This window comes from Anabrus simplex, chromosome 1 (genome assembly GCF_040414725.1).
Source record: "Anabrus simplex isolate iqAnaSimp1 chromosome 1, ASM4041472v1, whole genome shotgun sequence".
Lineage (NCBI taxonomy): Eukaryota > Metazoa > Arthropoda > Insecta > Orthoptera > Tettigoniidae > Anabrus > Anabrus simplex.
Window position 1 is genome coordinate 480,846,720 of NC_090265.1, and position 25,172 is coordinate 480,871,891.

A 25,172-nucleotide genomic window follows, 5' to 3' on the forward strand; every position below is an offset into this window, starting at 1 on the left:
TGGTGACGATGGGATAGGAAAGGCCTAGGAGTTGGAAGGAAGTGGCCATGGCCTTAATAAAGGTATAGCCCCAGCATTTGCCTGGTGTGAAAATGGGAAACCACGGAAAACCATCTTCAGGGTTGCGGACAGTGGAATTCGAACCCACTATCTCCCGGATGCAAGCTTAAATCCATGCGCCCCTATCCACACGGTAACTCGCCCTGTACCTGCTTCATAAAATTAGTTGCAAAACCTAGTGTCCTCGTGTAAAGTAGCCATTACAGTCAGACAAGCTGCAATAGCTCTTCCTGAATCAGTGAGGAAAGGCAATAGCAAACTACTTCAATCCTCGTCTTGTCTAGCTTCATTATAGCATCAATATTGGTTGCATTTTATTACAAGTGCACAACTTTTGATGGTGCTATTTGATGATCTAACCATCTACATGGCCAAAGACTTAAAGCGAAAGTGTATTTCATACATTTTTCCAGTGTCCGTCTGTTGCTTGTGCCTATACCATTTCAATTTTATCCTGCAGCCATCCAATATGAGATAGCTTTCTTAGGTACATATCTGAGATGTAATCACATACTGCAACGTCAACCTTATTCCTAACAAATCGACACCTTCATTCTTCAAAGTGTTGGACTACTTCCATTTTCCTTCTGATTAGTTTTAATAGAGGATGGTTGCCCAGTTGTATTTAGTCTTAAAACAACAATCACCACCATCATCCTCCTAACACTCCTCAACAATCATACCCTTTTTCTCAGATTTCAGTCATATTTCAAGATGGGATGTACAAAGATTTTTTTTTTTTAGAGGGGGAATCATAGTACAAGCACTGTGCTTTCCAACTGATGAACCCAATGTCACATTGGGGAGAAACACTGGTAATTTCACAACTGAAAAAGCTTAAAATACTTCTCCTTTGTTCATTTTCTGAGCAGTCCTCAAAACGTTTTTTAATTTCAGAAGTATCAATGCAATCAGTTTGGGACAATTTCAAATTATGATAGAAAATGTTGATCTACCAATAATGCCGAAACTTAAGATGGCAAGTTGCCCGCTCCTTTAAATATTGATGTAGACTACAGCACCATATTCTTTATTAGTTTAAAGAGCGGAGGATAGGGAACAAGAGGAAGATGATAAACCTGGAGTGAACATGCAATCAGTAAGAAAAATGAAGCAAATTTTTCACCCACCTTCTTGCAGTATTGACACTGGTAAGCACCTTTACCATCATGCATTTCTGCAGCATGTTTCATAATATTCTCTTTGCCCAGTACAGCAGTTCCACAAACTTTACAATGGTATTTGCGAATAGTCAGACTAAAGTTTGGATCATGAAACAGCGTGCAGTGCATACGGTAATACAGTGGATGAGCAAAGCGAAGATTACAGCCACCGCAATCTGAAATCAGCCACAGTTAGAACTTAACTGACGATCATACAGTATATGAATAACAAACAAGAAAGTGATGAATACACAGAATTGGATTGGATATTCAATTAGTCTGTAATAAATCAATTATAAAGTGGTTGTATGAGACAATAATCCACAGCAAAAATGAACAGACTGATCATCCATTCTTTTCTAACTTATTTCATGCAAGAGGGGATCAAATATAAACGTGATTTTATTTTTTATTTCAATTCATTTATTGAAAAACACAAGGCAATTACAATTTATTTTTCCACATAGTTTCCTGCTTTGGAAATGCATTTGTCCCAGCGTATGGGCAGCATTTTGATTCCCTCATCATATAAAGAACAGGGTTTTGTCACCAGCCAGTTGCACACGAAGTCTTCCTCACTCTCGTCATCTTCAAATCGTTGCCCTCCTAGAGCTTCTTTAAGCAGTAGGAATGAATGGAAATCACAGGGCGATAAGTCCGGGCTGTAAGGAAGATGATCAAGTGTAGTCCAATGCATTTCCTGTAGCCTGGAGACAGTTAGAGCTGCAGTTTGGGGACCCATCTGGAACACACTTTACGGAACTGTAGGTCATTTGTGATGATTGCTTGACAGCTCCCTTAACTGAATCCGACTTGTTCTGCAAAATCTGACACTCTTGCCTGTTGATCGTCGTCAATAATGTCTTGAACCGCACAAATGTTTACGTCTGTAAATCTGGTCCAAGGACGGCGATCGTGTTGCTGATTTCCCAAAAGTTCTCGTGTCCTTCCTTAAACATTTTATGCCAGGCAAACACACGCATCCTTGACAATCTTTGATCACCGAACTGTGCAGTCAATCTCTGGCCAATTTCCGCTGCTGTAACTCCTTCATGAGCAAGAAATTTTATAATAATGCGTTGCGCAGTGGAGGGGTACACCAGTTGCTCCGACATAGTGAGCGTTACTGGCGAAACGGAGGGAAATATCTAACAGCCTGCTCTCCCCACTCCTAACGGTCCCGCCTATAAGCGCAGCAGTCCTATCGACTGTTGATGTTCAGAAACAAAAATCCTATTTATATTTGATCGACCTTCGTATATGTAACTATAATGCACATAATATTAAGATAATAATATATGATTCCCTCAATATCTTAGTTTCCAGGGATTTTTCCATTCTGAATACTTATAAAAAGCCTAAAAGAAGCTGGCCAACCCATCCCTCCCTCCCTCCCTCTGTCTGCACACACATCCTTTTATGAAATTTCATACAGTATTATTATGTTGTACATTTCAATTTTCCACTTTAATGTCAGGCTTAAAAGTAAATAGTCTAAAAAAAGCCTAATGAAGATTTGTTCAATATTTCATTTTCTACCTCACATGACTGCATAAATCCCAGTTATAATAACACTGGTTTATAATGATATAATTTATCAGACCTCTCGTGTGTTGTTATAACCAACTTCTATTGCAATTATATACAATGAGTAGTGACTCATTCACTGTAGAGAGAGAGAGAGAGAGAGAGAGAGAGAGAGAGAGAGAGAGAGATATGTCCTCATTTCAGAATCTGACAATATTGCAAACCTACCTAACTAGGAACAATGCATCTGGAAATGAATTACTGACTGCCTTGGGAGAAACTGGTATGGTGAAGCTATTCAAAAGATGAAGTACAATTTGATTTTAAAAAGAATGTTGTCATCCCTATTCCTAAGAAAACAGGACGAGTGTAAAAACTACTGCATTGTTAGTTTAGTATCCAACAGTTTCAAAATTGTAACACATATCTAGATGAATTGTGAAGTACAATAACTAGCAATGGCAGGAGTAAGGATATCATAAAATGAAGACTAGCGCAAGCACAGGAGACCTTTCTTTAAAAAGTACATTTGTTCACATCAAAGACAGCAATACATATTAGAAACATGTTATTGAAAACTTTTGTATGGAGTGTGACTTTGTATGGAAGTGAAAAATGGACAATAACTAGGACAGAAATGAGGAGAATGGAAGCTATTGAAATAGGGAGTTACAGAAAAATGCTGAAGGTCAAATGGTTAGATGGGATCACAAATGACAAAATACTGAAAGGAATTGGTGAGAGGAGAATAATCTGGTAACATTTGATCAGATGAATGAACAGATTGATAAGAAACATCTTTCAACATCCAGCACTTGTTCAGTTAGTTTCTGAGGTAAGTGCAGGCAGAAAGAACAATGGGAGTGGACCAAGGCATGAATAAACAGATTTCAGTAGATGTAGCAGTTACGTGGAAATGAAAAGCTTAGCACAGGATAGGCTGGCATTGAGGGCTGCAAACTAGTTTATGGACTGATCACCCAAAGGACAACAAATATAATGAGAAGTCTACCCCAGATTTTGGAGCACTACAGCAAAGTACTGTATAATATACAAGTTGTATGTATCATGTTCTTCACTCTCTGTCTATGATGCATCTGTAATCTACAGTATATTTTTAATTTTAATGAGCAGGAATCTAATTACCTTTTAAATACGAAAACAATTAACTAATTATTGTTTAAATTTGCCTACTTAATTCTCCTTATCTAAAAAGTTATTTAAAGATAAACTAAGTAGGAGATCATATGTAGAGAGAGGAGCTATATATAGATGAAAGGAGAAAAAAATATTTTGTGGTAAATGGAAAAAGATCTCGACAACCCTGGAAAAATCAATATCTTTACTGGAAGATTATGATAATTGTCATTTCAAGGGGCTTAAACTGTAGGCCATCAGCCCCTGATAGCACAAGCTGAAATGATAATTTAAAATGTATCCACTAACTAGGATGAAAATGAAAATGAATTAAAAATAATCAGTATATCTGATTCACAATGCCTTATGTTCTTTAATGTGTGTGTATGTATGTTCAGTCTTCAGCTCTAAGGCTGGTTGGATCCTCAACAGCTCTGCCATCAGCTGTCATAGATGGCCTAGGCATCACTGAAGAGGCGTACTAGGGAAATGAGGAGTGAGGTAGTTTTCCGTTGCTTTCCTCACCGAGCCAGAAGTTGCTATTACATATCAGTCTGCCAAGCCCACTGAAATGCATGCACCAACCGACCCTACGAGCAACATTTTCACACCATTCATAGCAGGGACTGGCTGCAGAAGGAATGGCATTACTAGCATCGCTCATACCTCAGTCACTTTCATATAGTCAAAGCCAAGGATAAGACAGAGACAGATCAATGAAAGTAACAAAATTGCTCTAGCCTATACCAGAAGACATAGTGCACTGTAAACACTAGGTCCTGCCAGCAAAGGCACTTAATGTGTGTACAGTTTGAAATTCAAACTTCTCACCCGGGCTAAGCATATGCAATGCTATGGCACAGACACACTCTATATTACACTTTTTTTTTTTTTTTTTTTTTTTTTTGCTACTTTGCTTTATGTCACACCGATACAGATAGGTCTTATGGCGATGATGGGATGGGAAAGGCCTAGGAATGGGAAGGAAGCGGCCGTGGCCTTAATTAAGGCACAGCCCCAACATTTACCTGGTGTGAAAATGGGAAACCACGGAAAACCATCTTCAGGGCTGCCGACAGTGGGATTCGAACCCACTATCTCCCAGATGCGAGCTCACAGCTACGCGCTCCTAACTGCACAGCCAACTCGCCCGGTATTACACTTGTTGGGAGTTCATATTGTATCCTCTGTGTTTCCTTCTTTTACAATTTTGCTTTCCACTGTACCAATACAGACAGGTCTTATGGCGACAAGATAAGATAGGGAAGAGCTAGGAATGGGAAGGAAGCGACCTTGGCCTTAATTAAGGTACAGCCACAACATCTGCTTGGTGCGAACATGGGAAACCATGGAAAACCATCTTCAGGGCTGCTGACAGTGGGGTTTGAACCCACTATCTACTGAATACAAGCTGACAGCTACGTGACCCAATTTGCACGGCCACTTGCTCGGTCCTTGTGTTTCAAAGTGTTGATCATGCAACGTGTGCATGGTGATTCCCTATTCATTAAACCTACATTTATCAGAATGAGCAGTCTCATCAACCATTATTTAATATACTGTCCAACAAGAAGATAAACATTGGTCCTACTGACCGGAATTAATAGAGGAAAGCATCCTCATAGATGTGACAAGCAAGTTTTTCATTGGTGTCAGACGCAGTTATACACTGCATAACATTATGCAATTACTGTGACATTGTCTACGGTCTCCCCCAAAATTTGTCCAACCCTCTTACAACTATACCGTGCGTCATCTAGCCCTACCTCTTGCAACTTGATTTAAACATGGCAAATTTCATTTTTCGAGTTAGTACCGCTTTCTAGATTGTTAAAGAGGCCCTAACTCTATCCAATCAGCAGCTGCAAAGCTAACTATAAAAAAAGCAAATTATTTCCTTAGTTTTTATGTATGCAACTGGACATGTGAACTTTGTGTGCAACTGCCGGCAAGGTAATGGGATCTTCGAAATGTGAAGATTATTATCATCTTCATGACTCCTCTCCTAGTTGAGCGAGATATTTTAACGTGTAACTGTTCAGGTAGGACCTTATAGTTTTCTTATTAAGTGATTTAGTGATTATTCCTGCCATTCTGTGAGTAACTGGGCAAGTGTAGGTTCACCTTATGACTTTTCCCTCATGCAGGGCTAACATAAAATTGTAAAAGTCACAAGGATGTAGAATTGATTAACCCTTGGAATCCTCCACTTTTTTTTTTTTTCCGTTACTGTGACTAGGCATTTTTTAAATTTAAGTCGTCGTTGATCATTTAGGATTTTAGCTTTCTTTCCTCCTAGTCACAGTGCAGTTTGGGCCTAAGCTCTGTATGAATTGGGCACTCAAGCCCAGTAGGTTGTTCTTTGATGTCATTCAATTATGGGATTCCCTATGATTATTTTGGCCTTTTCTAAATTTACCTTTTCTTCCCTGGGAGTAATGTGACTGATTTTGGGGACACTTTCATAGCATGGGACTCTATCCCTGCTTCTTGTACATGTGTTTTGCATCCTATTTAGTGATCCCGAATGTGTAATACTTGGAATTCCTATGAGGGACGTGAATGTACTATACCACGTAACATAGAGCTTGAAAGCCCACTCAGTATTCACTGCCTTCGTTTAACACGTTCAGTGCGGATCACACTCTGGGCACGTGACACTAGTTTACAAGCATGTGCGAAACATACGCCTAGCGCATCATGGGACAGGTACTTGGAAATGTGAATCACAGGTTTCCTCCATGGTAAGAAAGACTTGCTTTGTCATCCTGCACATCGTGTAAGTCCAATCCATTAGTGGGTTCATTCGTAGCCAGATTTGCGCATGCATATTCCATTTCCCGTGTATTTCCTCCCCACAGGTTTTGTCATACGTCATCATTCCTTTTTGGGATCTTGAGCAACAAGACAACTTCAATGAGAGGTAAGACACTGTATTTTCTGTTCATTATTACCCCAAGAAAATTATGAGTAATTCCACTTTTTAAATAAATAAATTCCACTACTGCAATAAGTTCAGTGAAAGGATTGAATTTGAACTTGTAACTGTCATTTATTCTTGGATCATATTTATGAGTGAGGTGAAAGAACTTGTAGTAATCATTTTTGACTGTGTCATGATGCTTATGTTATAATTTTCTTTATATTTTCTTCAGATGGCCGACAATGCAGTTCCTTCAACATCTCGAGATCCACACAATAAAATGCGCACTTCAACAGAAGAAATACTGCCTCAGCAGTTTTGCAATGATAAAGACATTGTGACATTACTTGATGATCTCGGAGATGAGTCGGATGATGAGATGGAGTTTTTCGACTCAGAAATAGAGTCTGAAAGTTTGGATGAGAATGAAACAATTGGGAATCTTGAAGATAGTGCTAACGTTCCTTCACATGAAGAAAAACAATTCACACTTCCAGGCAAAGAATCTCCACAATTGCTACAGGTATCGGCAGCTGCTACTGCACGTAAGTGGCTTCCTACTCGACCCTCTGAATTACAAAAAATTCAGTTTTTGGGCAATAGAGGACTCAAAGTGATCCCACCATAGTCGACTACCTATAGCTATTTTATACTTCCTTTCACTCTCCAATATTTTGAATTTCTTGCTGAAGAATGCAACGATTATTCAAAGTATGTTCTGTTTGAAAGCACGGGGAAAAGGCTGAGAATGAGTGACTGGAAGGACATCACTGCTGAGGAAATGAAAACTTTTGGAGGCACAGTGTTTCTTATGGGGATGACTCGAGTGAACCGTATAAATGACTGTAGGAAGAAACATTATTTATTTAATCTGCTGTTCCCAAATTCATGTCAAGAGATAGGTTTTTTTCATGTTTCGTGATGTTGGCATTTCCAAAGAGAATGAACGTCAAGTGATCCAATTTACAAAATTTGCCTATGATGGATTATTTCAATAATGAAATGAATGAATTGTGTCATCCATGCTGCGAGCTATCAATAGACGAGAACTTGGTGTTGTGGAGAGGTTAGCTAAGATGGAAACATTATATTCACAGAAAATGCCATAAATGTGTTAAGAAATTATATGTTTTGGCTCAACCAAATGGCCTTATCCACGCAATTCATATACATAGTGGGGATGAAGATCCCGCGGTTAGTGGTCAGGTGCATGCTGCAAAGTAGTTAACAAGTTGCTGACAGGGATGTGAGGGAAAGGCCATGCTCTCTTTATGGATAATTTCTTCAACTCTGTTAGCTTTACAGAAGAGCTTCTCCAAAAGCAGGCTTACTGTACTGGAACTCTGCAAGCAAAGAGGAAGGGTAACCCAGCAGAAGTTGTAAACGAACGGTTGAAGAGAGGTGATTATAATCTATGAGCTTCATTTCCGTATTGATTTCTACTACAATATAAAAATAATATAGAAGCCTCCACCTTATCAATACAATGTTTATTTACAAGATGCAGTAAATTCAGTACCAGTTTCGACCCCTATGGGGTCATCCTCAGCTGTTATACATTAAATCAGTTTCAAAAACATCACATAAGGACTAATGTCTTCATATCATTGACCCAATTTGACAGATCATGAAAAAGTAAATATAACAGTAGTATAATGGATCTTTTTTCATTGAGAAACGATGTGGTAACTACCCTGTGGCTTCTATCAGCATGGTACAACCTCGACGCGGCCCAAAAGAAGTATGCCTTCAACAGGGCGAACCTGTTGTACATCGCGCTATCCAGGGGCTGGAATTCGGCCATCCAACTCGATCAAGCCACCGGCGACGAGATCGTCGAACTACCAGCCGGATTCCAGTTCCAGCCTTAACCTACCAGGTCGGTCAACCGCCCCTTACCAGTCAGGGGGAGAGGGCGCGGTACACGCCGGGGAAGAGGTCGAGGAGCAGCAGCAGCACCAGCAGCAGCCGCTCCACAATAGACAGGTCTACCTTTCTGACTCCTACTCCTCCACTCCCTCGGAGGACACGGAACCCATTGCCACAGCCCACGGACCAGGACCGCCAGTACCCTGTGAAACGACTCAAGCGGATGTTCCGGATTCCAGTGCGATGCAGCCCCAGGAAGAAGAAGCCTCCGGACAGATTTCAGTAATATATACCTGTTGTTTCATTCTATTCTTACTTCTCGCTTTATTTATGTTTTCAATGTTTGTAATTTTTGTATATAAGGCTTGTAGACTGTCTATTGTACCTAAATTTATAAATAAATAGCATGGGTGGGATCACCTTCGGTTGAAGGGTTCCCACGGTTCTAGCCTCTTGTCCTGGCTCGGGCTGCGCCAGTGCTCACTTCCCCTGTACACGTGTCAAGCCAATCGGCTATAAAACCGTAGGTGATCCCACCCATGCTATTTATTTATAAATTTAGGTACAACAGACGGTCTACAAGCCTTATATACGAAAATTACAAACACTGAAAACATGAATAAAGCGAGAAGTAAGAATAGAATGAAACAACAGGTATATATTACTGAAATCTGTCCGGAGGCTTCTTCTTCCTGGGGCTGCATCGCACTGGAATCCAGAACATCCGCTTGAGTCGTTTCACAGGGTACTGGCGGTCTTGGTCCGTGGGCTGTGGGCTGTGGCAATGGGCTCCGTGTCCTCTGAGGGAGTGGAGGAGTAGGAGTCAGAAAGGTAGACCTGTCTATTGTGGAGCGGCTGCTGCTGGTGCTGCTGCTGTTGCTGCTCCTCGACCTCTTCCCTGGCGTGTACCGCGCCCTCTCCCCCTGACTGGTAAGGGGCGGTTGACCGACCTGGTAGGTTGAGGCTGGAACTGGAATCCGGCTGGTAGTTCGGCGATCTTGTCGCCGGTGGCTTGATCGAGTTGGATGGCCGAATTCCAGCCCCTGGATAGCGCGATGTACAACAGGTATAGGGGAAGAAGAAATAGAGCAAGTCAGTAACTTGAAGTGTTTGGGAAGTATGATCAGAGATGATATGCATTGCACGACAGAAATTAAGAAAAGAATTGCCATAGCAAAAGAAGGCTTTAAGAAAAAAAGCAAATTTACTTTGTAGACCACTAAACAAAGATTTGAGGAAAAGACTTGCTAAGTGTTACATTTGGAGCATAACACTGTATGGCACAGAGACTTGGACATTGAGAAAGAAAGATGAGAGAAGATTGGAGGCACTAGAGATGTGGGTATGGAGGAGAATAGAACAAGTGAAATGGGAAGACCAGGTAAGGAATGAGGATGTATTACGAAGAGTTGGAGAAGAACGAAGTATGTTACAAATCATTAGAAGGAGGAAAATGAACTGGATCAGACATTGTTTGAGGAGGGACTGTTTACTGAAAGAAGGAATAGAAGGAATGGTGAAAGGCAAACGAGGAAGAAGAAGGAAAAAATATCAAATGTTGGACAATATCCAAGGAAATAAATATTCGGACATGAAAAACTTGGCGCAGGACAGGCAACAGTGGAAGAGGTTCATCCCATGACAAGACCTGCCATAAGGCAGAATACCTAGATGATGATGATGAATAATAAAGAAGACTGAAGATAGGAGGAAAAGGAGTTGCACTAAAGAAGAAGAATTTCAATGAAATAATAATAACAGGAATCGCAATATTTCAGTTGCAAATGTACTAGAAGGAATAACAGACAGAGAGAGGAAATAAAATAAAAGGTAGAAGCAAAAGTAAACAAAGAAGTTTTGTTTTATAAGAATTGTAGATCAACAATGGAGCCCAGTTTATTGAGAAATAAATGTAAAGTTGGGAGTAAAGGAAGGTTATAGTAATTATATTTCTTGATTCAAAATACTGAGTGCAGTGGTCATGCATATTTAAGTGCTACAGCCATGGAGCCAAGCTCTGCATTCAGGAGATGAGTAGGTTCAAAGCCTAACATTGGCTGATTTTCTGTGGTTGGTTTCCCATCCTCCTTACCCAATTTCATTCACTCTCATTCATTTCATCTTCAATAGGTCCTCAACTGAGGAATGTGTCAGTAAGGGCATCCAACCATAAAAACATGCCATGTTTAATGTCACCTCATCCTTGACCCCATATCAGGAACATTTTTATATTTTTTGCTAGTGGCTTTACGTCGCACCGACATAGATAGGTCTTATGGTGGCGATGGGATAGGAAAGGCCTAGGAGCTGGAAGGAAGCAGCCATGGCCTTAATTAAGGTACAGCCCCAGCATCTGCCTGGTGTGAAAATGGAAAATCATGGAAAACCATCTTCAGGGCTGCCGACAGTGGGATTCGAACCCACTATCTCCCGGATGCCAAATCAGGAACAACATGCATACATTTATTGATTCAGAAAAGGTCAGCAATGATATCCCCAAAGCTGAAGTTCAAGTACGTCTGGCCAGAATGTTAATGTAGACAATAATAATAGTAGAACAATACAATTTGGAGAACGGATGAGCACAAAGAATTTGAAGTTGTGGGGAAGTGCAAGTACTAGGAAAAAATTTTAATTGAAAATTCATTCATCAAAGACATAAGGCCTGATAAATAATGTCCAATGGAACAAACAATCCTAACAGAAAGGTCTATGCTACAAAAAGTTCATGCCTAAAGGTCTAAATAGGGAACAAACTGACCAATCTAAAATGTCCACTTCTTAATTATTCACCCCCCCCCCCCATTCACAGTCAATATATTTGCACGATTTATCATTTGTTTACATTCTCCAGAAATTCCTAATCTGATTTCAGGTACCTGTCAATGAGGCTATTGGTCTTATATTCTTAACAATTGGAATAACTTCCTTCATATGTGCCCATTTCTGTATACACTTACATGTAAGAGGGGGATAAATTAAAGTATGATTTTCAAAAAGTGGTGAAATTGCTCATTAGGCTACTCTGTGTATCATCCTTCAGATTAGCTCCCTCTGTGAATTAGAAAACAAACCTACACTCATGAAAGCTGCTATTAATGTTGCCATTAAAATCTCAGATGTCTAAATGATGCAGCTTCTCAGTTCTGCAGTAGAATCTGACTCGTTATGCACAGCTTATGAAAAAAAAATTAACTTCAAGTGAAGAAGACACAGGTCATCATAGAGTTATTCAAATGTGGCAGAATATTCTTTACATCATCCGTCAGCAGTTCTTACTAATGAATAGTTTGTTTTTCAATTGATGTCAAAACTGTTAATAAACCAATACAACAAAAGAGAACATAAATCATACTTGGCTTTCATAAAAAGAAAGTGTACTACTTCCTGTTCTCATCTATTTTGAAACAACTGTATGTACTGCTAATATGGATGCACTACCTTGAAAACAAAACGTGCAGAGCCAGAGTGCAGAGATTAGTAATCTGCAACTTACTGGTCTTCTCCATCTTCTTTTTGGACCATGTTGTAGTGGTATCATCAGCCCAATACATGAGTTCTTCTCCTTTGCCAAGATCCAGCATTGTGACAAAGAACAGCTGGCCCGCACGGGCAACTGGTGCTAGGTTGCGCTGCTCACGAGTTGGAGCAGGTCGCAAGTAGCGAAGCCAGTTGGAGCGACTGGGATCTGCTGTACTTAAATACAAACGCTCTGAGTCTGTGAAAACCTGTAAGGAAATCTTCAATGACTTTCATTCATTAACACCCAGTACAAGTAAATTTCAACAACAACTAGACAATGAGAAATCAAAACATCATACTTACAAATATAAAATGAGGCCTTTGCCCTTCATGGGACACTACAGGCTTATTCATTCATTCAATACCAAATATTTCTAAAATGTTATAATTCAGTACCTGACCACCCCAGTTACAGTTTATGACTGATCTGTCAATTTCTTAGAAGGAATGCACACACTTGTGTCTTCGAAAAGCTAGACCTCAGCTAGTTCATGTATTATTAACTTGCCACTTCCTCAATGATGACTGATAGATTTCTTTCTACTGACTCTCTTTCCTTCGGGTGGCAAGTGCCAAGTCATCAGCATACAAGAAACTAAGTTTTAGGTATCACCGACTGTCAGTAGTGAATTTATTAACAAGAATTAAGGCCAAAAAGCTTTCGTTTCTGTGTTCTCCAGTGAGTGTCCTTCCCCTGAAAGTCAACAGTAGGCTACTGATAAGACAAGTCGATCTGTGATCCTTGGCCAAGTTGAACAATTTTACCAAGCGAGTTGGCTGTGCGGTTAGGGCTGTGCAGCTTTCATCTTCCATTCAGGAGATAGTGGGTTTGAATCCCTGCCAGCAGCCCTGAAATGGTTTTCTGTGCTTTCCCACTTCCACACCAGGGAAATGCTGGTGCTGGACCTTAATTAAGCCCACGGCCACTTCCTTCCCAATCCTAGCCCTTTCCTATTCCAACGTCGCCATAAGATCTATCTATGTCAGTGCAACGTAAAGCAACTTGTAAAAACATTGAGCAATTTTATTTGGACAAGTCAGAAGTTGATCATACTGTATGTAGCTGCCAAATCTACAAAAGCTAATCTGGTCATCACTTATAAATCGTGCTAGATTCAACTATTGACCACATCATGATTATTGAGATATAAAGCACAAAAGGTATATAATGTAATCTCCTTAGCATGTTATCGGGTACCACATTTTCCTGTTTAACACGATTTTCTGAAGTACCGGTCCATGTTAATATATCCTGTTAATACGTTTCCTATTAACGCTTACGATGATCAAAATTTCGTTGTACTATTTGTTACAGAACCGGGGCTTTTTTTTTTCCTTCCATATTTCATGACATAAATACAAAATTTGGCATCTGGAAAACACGATGTGAGGTTGCTTCCCATTCTCCGATAGTTTTTGACAGTGTAGACCTGGTTTGAGCTATGATGCAACACGAAAGTGATAGCTGGCGCATCTCTCTCTCTCTCTCTCTCTCTCTCACCCCCTCTCTTTGTAGGTTTTTCACATAGGCACTTTTTGTTCTTCCTTGTATTTTCTTGGACTTTGCACAGCGCTACATCCAGTCACCACATTTTTCTTTGAATTACTGGTAGATGGAAGCTGACTTTTGTTTCTGTTTTAAATTAGAAATTTGGGTTAGTGGTGTATGCAGAACAATCATGTAGGCAACGACAAAACTTACGGATTACATATATTTTCCTCGTAGAGCCTCTCTTAATCCAGTCACTACGTTGTTCTTTGAATTATTGGGTAGTACATACAGAAGATAGAAGTTTTCTGTTCAGTTAGATGTTTTAAGAAATGCACTACATTAATAATAATAATAATAATAATAATAATAATAATAATATATTTTTTTTTTTGCTAGGGGCTTTACGTCGCACCGACACAGATAGGTCTTATGGCGACGATGGGATGGGAAAGGCCTAAGAGTTGGAAGGAAGCGGCCATGGCCTTAATTAAGGTACAGCCCCAGCATTTGCCTGGTGTGAAAATGGGAAACCACGGAAATAATAATAATAATAATAATAATAATAATAATAATAATAATATGCCAGTGAATGCCTATCCATGAATTACAAGCTGGAGAAGCTAGAGGTCCTGGAAAGAAGATTCCTCAGAAAAATTATGGGAGCTGTCCAAACTGAAAGCGGATGGAAACTTTGGAGTAACAAAGAAGTTTACCAGAAAGTGGAAAGAATCTAAGAGACCATGAAGAAAAGGAGGCTGGCGTTTCTTGGACATCTATACAGAATGAACGCAAACAGACTTACCAAACAGATATTTGATTACTTCTGGAGAAAAAAGACCACTACAACATGGATTAAGGAAAAAAGAAGGATATGGAAAGGTTAAGCATCTTGGAAGACCAGCTGTTAGAAAGGAATACGTTTAGGAACACACTGAAGAATTTGGAAGGTATTCAAGTCGCAGGAAGAACTAGGAAGACCGGAAGAGCCTGGACAGATGAACAACGGAAGCAGGCCAGCGAACGCATGAAGGAGTATTGGACACAGAGAAAACTCCGCATGAAGAGAAAGAAATGAAGTTGTACCGTGATCCTTAGTGGTCCATTCGCTTGTAAAAAAAAAAAAAAAAAAAAAAAAATAATAATAATAATAATAATAATAATAATAAAAAACTCCGCCTACAGCAGTTACTGGATGGACTGAATAGTTCAGTGGTTGCTGTTGCTGGTCCCAAGGCCGGGTATAGGCGGGTTGGTTTTGACTACACATTAGGTCAACCGTAAAAGAGAATTTAGGCAGAAGACACCAAGAGTCACCTCTCGATCTCAACAATCGAGTTGTAATCTTGTGATCATACCATTATGATCACCCGTGCATGTATCTTCAACTTGCAACATGGGCATGTTGGATAACACGTTATTACACCAACTACCCCAGGCTCCGGACACACCTAGTCCGGTTTTTCCCGATCATTAGATTCTGGGGGCATCGGGAGCATCATTCAGAGAAGGATCAGAGCTTCTCAAAATCACTTCATCCCAAGAAAAGGACCTTCTTAGGTACAGTTAATGTCAACACCCTGCTGAAAACAGGAAAGTGTTAAACAGCTCACGGACACCCTGCACAAGTTTGACATTCAAATAGTCGCACTCCAAGAAACACATTTCGGAGATGAAAACCATTTTGATTTTGAAGTGTACAGGATAATTGAAGGTAAACCTGCCATCAGAATCCATGGCTAGCTACCACAAATAGGAACAGACTTTGAGGTACGAAAAACAATCATCAATTCAGTACTTTACTTTACATTTCCATCTGAAAGAATCTCAGTACTTACTGTGAAATTGAGCAACAGAACTTACTCCTTGGTCATTGCCCATGCTACCACAAACAATGACAAGAAAAATCCACAGAAAGTTGAAGCCTTCTGGGAACTCTTAGAAGAAATCACTAGCAAGATTACAAAACATCACGTGAAAATTTTATTAAGTGATATTAACATGTAGATTGGCAGAGAGAGGAAACACAAATGGATTGTAGGCCATCACTCGGCACATTGGAGGATGAATAAGAACGGAGAACGACTTATAGACTTTTGTAAAACTTTCACTTTGAAACTCATGTTTATGTAATTTGTGAAACCTCCACACAAAAAGAAAAGGTGGAAATCACCGAACCCGTTATTAGGGGAATTCCAGATTAATCACACTGCAGACTACTGAAAAAAATACGTGCGAGATCCAAAATATCAGAGCACAGAAGGGAGTTGTCGACTCAGACGACCATCTATCACAAATCAAAGTGAGATTCCAACCCATCCGATCCAGACCTAAACACAATAAATCTCAAAGAGTTGACCCAGAAGGCCTTAACCAGAACATCAGTACCTTCTGACAAGACATATGAGAACAGGATCCCAAGGGCTGGCCAGACCTATGTAAAACACTTCAAACATCAGCCCTGAAGTTAGGACAGCCTCCGAGGAAATGAAAACATAGATGGTGGAACATGACCTGTGATAAAGCAATTGATGATGAGATGAAAGCATGGAATCAGTGGAATGGACATCAAACAACTGAAAAATAGGAGGCCTTCTTAAAGGTGCAGAAAATTACCTCAAATAGTCCGCAGGGAGAAACGAGCATATTACAAAAGACTCAGAGAAAATGAGCACCAATTCTTCCAAAACAATCCTAGGAATTTCTACAAGACCTTCTGTGAGAATTTATCCAACTATCAACTACCATCTTTATGTTTCCATTGAGCAGATGGAACATTAGAAACAAACACCAAAGAGAACTGCACAATTCTAGCTGCCTTCTATTGAGACCTCCTAAACTGTGATCTTCCAAAAGAAAGACTGAACTTCAGAAAGCCCATGTCGAACCCTGATTCACAATCCCTGACAATGGACGAAATTGTAAAGGAGACAAAGAAAGCATATGGAAATAGGGAAATTAAGTTACAGTATTACTATTTGCAGATGATATTGTGGTCTGGGAAACAAACAGCAAAGAAGTACCCAAGCATACCAGATGCACTGAACAAGATAAATGAAAAGTATGGTATGAAAATCAGTGGAGAGGAAAGCAAGACCATGGCCATATCAAGAGAAGAAAGACAAAGGAAAGGCATTATGAAAATTAGTGGTCAAAACCTTGAAACTGTTGACATTTTCAACTCCTTGAGGAGTGAATTCATGCAGAATACAAGGCTGGATATGGAGATAAGCAACAGGGTGCAACAGGACATGTATTCTACCAGAGTGTAAGAAACCTTGTCTGGAATAAAAAAGTGTAAAGATTTTTGTTTATAATCTGCTTTACATCGTACCGACACATATAGGTCTTACGGCAATGGTGGGATAGGAAAAGGCTAGGAGTGGAATGGAAGGGAATGTAGCCTTAATTAAGGTATGAAAATAGGAAACTATGGAAAACCATCTTCAGAGCTGCCGACAGTGGGGTTCAAAACCCATTAACTCCCGAACCGCACAGCCACTTGCTTGGTGAAGTGTAAAGTGATTATCTACAAAATGTGTTATGAACCTATATTAACCTTTGCAGCTGAGACCTGGACAAAGAAAAGTAGGGAGGAGAGCAGAATTTAAGCCCGTGAAATGAAATACCTAAGAAGTACGACCGGAAAGACAAGGAAAGACAGAATAAGAAACAAAGATGTGAGAAAGGAGATCAGAATTGAAAACCTAAATGAGAGAACTGATAGGAGTAAACCAAGATGGTCTGGACACGTAAAGAGGATGGAGGAGGAAAGAATTCCAAAACAGATGATGGCGATGAAGTTCGAAGGAAAGAAAGCTGCTTATCTTACAAAAATCAGCAATGATAGCAAAATGTTCATTTGTTAGATGCAAATACTGGAAATGTATAATAATGCATTTTATATTATTTGGAAAAACAAAAAAGCAATTTGTAGTGTTATCTTATTCAGAGACTGACCTCCTCAATAAAACTGGGTTACTGCAGAAATTCACTTTGGCTTCTAGACCCATCGTATCAATTTTAGTTGATAGTATATATATCATACTTACATTTCAAATAATTTATCTTATCCACTCGTTCTTCTTGAAGATCATGTCCCTCCTCTGAACACTGTTCTGGTAACATTTAATTCTGAACTAGATTGTTCCAAACTTATAGAAATACACTTCTACACTAGTCTGAATATAATCAAGTTACAACTAACAGCATGCTTATCAAAAGTAATTACATCATCTGCTGAAAACACTATTCGAGACTGAGCGAGTTGGACACACAGTTTGGGAGATGGTACATTCTAACTCCATTATGAGCCCTGATGATGGTGCTTCCATGGTTTCCCATTTTCACATCAGGCAAATGCTAGGGCTGTACTTTAACTGAGGTTATGGCTGCTTCTTACCCACTCTCAGCCTTTTCCTATCACATTGTCACCTACACTAGAGTTCAAACATTGTGATATGATGCACACCCATCTATACAACACTGGCCAATAGCAGCATTCGGCAGCACTACTATGTTAACCCATACAGATATACTGTCTGGCCGCTACTAAAATGAAGAACAAAATACCATGAGCACTTGAATAAGTGTTTCGGTTTTGTGGCTTTGAAAGCAACTGACACGATGGGAGACATCTTTTTGAAGATAAAGAAACAAATTCAAAGCTACTTGGCAAAAAATGTGATTGTTTACAATTGGTTAAAGGAAACAGCAATAATAAATTTCTGGGATTATGCACAGGTTGCAGCTTCGAACTTCGTCCAGCAACAAAGTTGGAAACACAGTCAAAGGAAAGAACTTTGAAATATTTTCCTATAGGTTATTATTAATCAATGAAATTAATGTCACTCTTCAATTTTTTATTTTACTACTTTTTCATTTCAGTCAAAATCATTATCATGCATTCACTCTCTGATACATGTAGTACTTCCTCTACCCTCCCTCTTGCCTTCTGCCTTTCTCTAACCCTCTATATAGCAAACCAAGACCAAAACAACATTTCACACCGTTTTTCTTTAGCACTTAATGAATTCCACAGGAGATTACTCTGATGCTTAACGTCTATTTTTATCTGTAAAATTCCTTGACTTCAGGCAGAGTACTTGCCACTCGAGAAGTTTTAGTAGGTTATTATTTATCACTAAAAACAATGTCTTACAAAATACTCTTTACGTCACACTGACACAGATATGGCTTATGGCAACAATGGGATAGGAGAAGGCTAGGAGTGGGAAGGTAGTGGTCATGGTCTTAATTAAGGTACATCCCTAGCATTTGCCTGGTGTGAAAATGGGAAACCACGGAAAACCATCTTCACGGCTACCGACAGTGGTATTCGAACCCACTATTTTCTGAATGCAAGCTCACAACTTCGTTATCCTAATCGCACGGCCAACTCGCTTGATTTCAAAATCATCATACATTTACTCTCTAATACACATCAAGACAAATGTAAGGTATAAAGAAGCAGGACTTCCTCTACCTTCTCTGCTAAACAGAGTTATTGCTTACAGTCTTCTCCCCACCCGCCTACATAGCAAGCCATGACCAGCGCAAGGGAACTGGCTTCAGTTTAAACGTAGTTGTTGGAGGTAATGGACAGTTAGCATTTAAGATAAGTACAGTAAACTTTATCAAATTACAGGTAATGAATTTCATTCCGCATTGACAGGTAAACCCTTACAACAAAATTACTTTATTAACAATCCATCTATTCAATACATATTACCTTCTATTAAGATGGAATTATTTCACCCAAAACATGTTTCAGCTCATTTTGAGCTATCTTCAATGGGTTATCAATAAAATTACAAAGAAATATTGTTAAAATTATGTACTCTTAAAATATCATAATAAAATGCAATACGAGTTTCTAAAACAGACTATTTTGATGTTGTTGTGGTTGGTGTTAAAACATATAATGTTGTGAGATTGTGAGGTGTTATACTTAAAATATCCTTTATGAAATGCAATACAAGCTCTAAAACAGTCTATTTCGATGCTGTCATGATTGATGTACAGTGCATTTGCTTACAGGTGGGGCCGAGAGAAACCTTGCTAGCCACGGGCGGGCTTAAGAACTCCAGTCAAGGTCGAGAAGGTGACAGTTCTAAGCCAGCCAGCTGTGCAATGCATGTGTAACGTAGTGGTTGGAAATGCAACAGGCTAAATATCTGCTTGAACAGAAAGTTTTTATGTACGATACGTATGTAGAGAGGTGTGGAGACAATTTGCAGTGAAATATCCATGTGCTCCAATTATTACAGGTAGAGAAACTCTTAGATGACTTTTCAGCAAACTAAGGACAAGAGGATCACTAAATGCTTCAATTCATAAGCGAAAACAAAGAGTATTGATGGAGGACAAAATTTTTGCAACCTCCGAATAAAACTCTAAGACGTGTTTCACAGAAAGTTAGAGTTTCAAAAACATCTGTTTTTAATGCTACTAGACTTCTAAAATTAAAACCATATAGAGTGCATATCGAGAAATCGAGATTGAATCTTTTTTTATTTTTTTATTTTTGCTATTTGCTTTACATCGCACCGACACAGATAGATCTTATGGAGATGATGGGATAGGAAAGGCCTAGAAGTGGGAAGGAAGCGGCCATGGCCTTAATTAAGGTACAGCCCCAGCATTTGCCTGGTGTGAAAATGGGAAACCACGGAAAACCATCTTCAGCGCTGCTGACAGTGGGGTTCGAACCCACTATCTCCCGGGTGCAAGCTCACAGCTGCGCGACCCTAACCACACGCAAGTTTTGTAATTGGATGTTACAAAGTATTGTGGATGATAGTAATGAGGAAGCTCCTATCACCTGGACAGAAACTGAGACAGCCTTAAAATCTATGTTTAAATGAAAATCTTCAGATGCAAATGAAGTGAATGTGGAAATGATAAAGGCAGCAGGCATCCAGGGTATACAATGGCTGCACAGAGTACTGAATGGACAGGCAACAAAATACCTGCAGATTGGAGCAAGGGCGTTATAATTCCCCTGTTTAAGAAAGGCAGCAGACGAAAACCCACCAACTTCAGAGGAATAACTCTTGTGTCCCATGGGCTAAAAATTCTAGAGAAGATCATAGAAAGAAGATTGAGAACCATCAGTGAATCACAGTTAGAGGAGGAGCAATATGGATTCAGAAGTAACAGATCAACAATGGATCTAATTTTTAGCACCTGCATGCTAATGGAAAAGTATTGGGAGAAAGGCAAGAACCTGGTCATTGTATCCCTGGATATAGAAAAGGCCTATGATAGTGTTATAAGAAATAAGATCTGGGAGTGCCTGAGGAAAAGAAATGTGCCTGAAGAACTGGTAAGGAAAACTCAGGTGCTGTACAAAGACTGTACTAGCTGTGTGCAAATTGTGGAAGGTCAATCATCATGGTTTGAGACCAAGAGTGGAGATCAGCAAGTAAGTGCACTGTCCCCACTACTGTTCATCACTGTTATGGACGATATAATGAAGAACGTCAAGGTAAAGTTAGGTGAAATGAATGCAGTGGCCTTTGCTGATGATACCATGATTTGGGGTGAAACAGAAGAGGAAGTACAGACCAGACTCAACGTATGGAAAGCCCAGTTCCAGGAATATAATCTCAACATCAGCGAGACCAAGATAGTGGTGATGGCAGTCAACAGAGAAGGGCGTCCAGCAAGTGTAAAACTAGGAGACCACCAGCTAGAGTGTGTGGATAGTTTTCCTTACCTTGGAAGTGTAATCTCCAGTGATCATTTGGTAAGAAAGGAAATTACAAACAGAGTGCAAAAGGGATCAGAATTCTACCAACAAGTAAGAACACTTTTATGGGATGAAATGATTCCAAAACCGGCCAAACTGATTATGTTTAACAGCTATTTCATACCAATATTGATGTATGGTATTGAAGTGTGCACCCTCACAAAGAGAGATTCATCCAAGACTGCAAGCATCAAAGATGAAATTTCTTAGATCCACCATCCAGAAGGCCAAGATGGACAAGTTAAGAAATGAGAAGGTGAGGAAAGAAGCCGGAATAAAGACATCCCTATTAGACCAAATCGGCACATCCAGACTACGGTGGTACGGGCATGTGATGAGGATGGAGCCTACAAGAACAGCCAGAATAAATTTGGAAAGACAGGTGGAGGGGAAAAGACCTGCAGGAAGACCTAATTCCCAATGAATGGACATGATCAAGGTTGATCTAGTTACCAAAGGATGGACAGTGGATGATATTCTCCATGACAAGTTGTATATGGACAGGAAGAAGTGGAAGAGGCTCATTAACAGTACCCGGGAAACTGGAACTGTACAATGATAAAGATGACGATGATTCTTTAATAATAATTACAGAAGAAATATTCCCACTTAGGTATGAAGAGCTATTTGAGGCAATATATAGGGTGTTTCTGTAAGAGCGCACAAAAATTTAACAGAACATAGAGAATGGTCCACTGAACGATTTGAGGTAGGGAACCTCGGGTCGGAGAAGCCGGCTTAAGGAGATATGGAAGTAAACTTGTCTACCGCTTTGTCTCACATTACTGTTTTCCAGCTTATTTACAACTAACATGCGTACAAGTTTACACGTACTGTGCTCTTATTTACATGTACATTCTTAATTTCCTGCAAGGAAACAAAGAGGACGAGCCTTATCACTAGGAAGTCATGATGCAGGTTTTGTTTATTTACCTGTCCAGAAAGTGGCTCTGTTGTATCATATATACATTGTCCCATGACAGAACGTGCTATGAATCACCGACAGACCCAATCATTACTCAGTGCTGTTCAGAGTACAGTACAGTACGATGAAGTGGTACCGGTACAGTTTCGCAGAACTCACTGACGTGCACCTTGTGTATGGGGAAATACATTGCAATGTTCTCGCTGCTGAAAGTCTGTACAGGGAACTATTTCCTAACAGGCATCATCCGTCACAGCGAGTGGTTATTTATCTTGATCGACGAATGTGGGAGACTGGTTCACTGAAAAGAAGAAATGAGGTATCTGGCAACAAGAGGACCACTTGCGCACTCGATTTTGAAGAGGAGGTGCTGGAACGTGCTGCAGCAGACCCCACTACTAGTACTCATCGTATTGCATGTCAAACGGGCGCTGCACATACTAGCATGTGGCGAGTACTCCATGAACAACAATTACACCCGTATCACCCACAATGCGTCCATGCAATGCTTATGACTGATTTTGCACCAAGGGTCGCGTTGAGTCAGTGGTTGCTCCAACAATGGATTGAGCGACCAGATTTCCTCCAAATCGTGCTGTTTACTGACGAGGCCTCATTTGATCATGATGGTATTTCGAACAGCAAGAATAGCCATGCGTGGGCTGTGAAAAACCCTCACGCTGTAGTAGAGTAACACCATCAAGTACGTTTTGCTGTGAATATCTGGGCCAGCATTGTAGGCGACAATCTCATTGGGCCACATCTTCTACCTGGCCATCTGAATGGTCACCTGTACTTGAGCTTCTTGCAAAGAGTTCTACCTGAGTTGTTGGAGGACGTAACCTTGGCTATTTGTGCAATGAATGTGGATACAACATGACGATGCACCACCCCACTTCGGTGTGGATGTCCGCAACCATCTCAGTGCTGTATTTCCTGGTCACTGGATTGGAAGATAAGGTCCTATTCCATGGCCTGCGAGGTCACCTGACCTGAATCCCTTTGATTATTTCCTATGGGGATATTTAAAGTCACTTGGGTATAAGACCCCAGTGGATAAGGAGATGGAATTAGTTGCCACAATTGTAGCTGCATGTGATGTGATTTGAAACACACCGGGGACATTTGTTCAGGTACGTTAGAATCTTGTTCGCTGATGTCATGCATGCACTGAGGTTGATGGCTGTCAGTTGCAGCATATTTTGTAAGATACAGTGCAAATGGTACGTTCATTGTGTCAAACTCTAACTAATGTAAATTTAAATAGTACACAGGTATGTGACTGGATTCCTACTATCTATTTAAGCTGGCTTCTCCAACCCCAGGTTCCCTACCTCAAATTGTTCAGTGGAGCATCCTCTATGTCCTGTTAAATTTTTGCATGCTCTTACAGAAACACCCTGTATATATATGATGAACTCAAAAGGAGCCTGGACAGTTTAGGAGGTGAGTGGAGTAGCTAGTTTTTGGGAGAAAAATTCAAATGGACCTTATACTTGATCCTCCTTATTCTGAAAATGACCTCTGTGCCAATACAGAGAATTTAAATAGCCAATAAAGTAATGTCTATGGAGTCCATGATAAAATGAATACTGTTTAAGAAATGAAGCAAGGTATGTCAAGGCTGTATTAAGTTCACCTTCAAAGGAGGATGTGGCAGGGTTTCTTGCTTCATTTTACAAAAAGCTTACTTATTTTACTTTTAATTTAATTTAATTTTGTGTGGCTAATACTAGCCGAGTGCAGCCCTTGTAAGGCAGACCCTCTGATGAGGGTGGGCGGCATCTGCCATGTGTAGGTGACTGCATGTTATTGAGGTGGAGGATAGTGTTATGTGTGGTGTGTGAGTTGCAGGGATGTTGGGGACAGCAAAAACACCCAGCCCCCGGGCCACTGGAATTAACTAATGAAGGTTAAAATCCCCGACCCGGCCAGGAATCGAACCCGGAACCCTCTGAACCGAAGGCCAGTACGCTGACCATTCAGCCAGCGAGTCGGACATTTATTTTACTGAGAACACTGTATGAGATTATTTTATTTGCATTAACTGTATTAACAAAGTATGATAAACATACTGTTTTCTGCAATGAGAATGTTCAAGAAAGAACTCAAAAACTACATAATAAGTACAATATAGTGAATAGTATTTTCAATTACTTCCTAACAGTCAAACTTTTTCCAAATTCATCCAGTATTTTAAAAATATACTTTTTCAAAAGGTGTAGTCAAATGTTCCACCTTTACAATATTAAAAGTATTGTAAAGTATTAGTATTGTAAACCTTTGACTATACCTTTTGAAAAATTATATGAACGACAATACGATTTTTACAGTGGAACCTTGGAATGCACGTAACTTGGTCTACAAGTGTTTTGCAAGATGGGCAAACATTTTAAATAAATTGTAACTTGATAAGCAAGTGAGGTTCTGCAATACGAGCATCACGTGTGCCTACGTTTTCCCCTCCCATGTTCGTTTGATGAATAGATGAACGAGGTCTTAGGTCCTGCCTGAAGATCACTGATAAAGCCTGGGATGGAGTCACCAAGGGAACTCTCACTTCCGCTTGGGGAAAGCTGTGACCTTTCAGAAAATAATCTGCTGCTTTAAGTCTTGCTGGTTATGGACAATGCTCCTGCTCATCCTCCAGACCTTGAGAACAACTTACTTGAGGAATTCAAATTCATTAAGGTTAAGTTCCTTCCTCCCAACACTACTCCAGCCTATGGATCAGCAAGTCATTTCGAACTTCAAGAAGCTATACACCAAAGCACTATTTCAGCGATGCTTCGAAGTGACCGAAG

At 39.9% G+C, this 25,172-nt stretch overlaps 1 protein-coding gene across 1 annotated transcript in view; it reads right to left on the bottom strand.

The window, feature by feature from the left end:
* The window catches only part of LOC136873995 (uncharacterized), a 270,477-nt gene that overhangs the window by 112,685 nt on the left and 132,620 nt on the right, over nt 1–25,172 (bottom strand). The window contains exons 7-8 of the mRNA XM_068227561.1: nt 12,176–12,407; nt 1,191–1,399 (exon numbers count right to left, since the gene is read on the bottom strand). Of these exons, the coding sequence (XP_068083662.1) occupies nt 1,191–1,399; nt 12,176–12,407 (441 nt within the window). The remainder of the gene's footprint in view (nt 1–1,190; nt 1,400–12,175; nt 12,408–25,172) is intronic.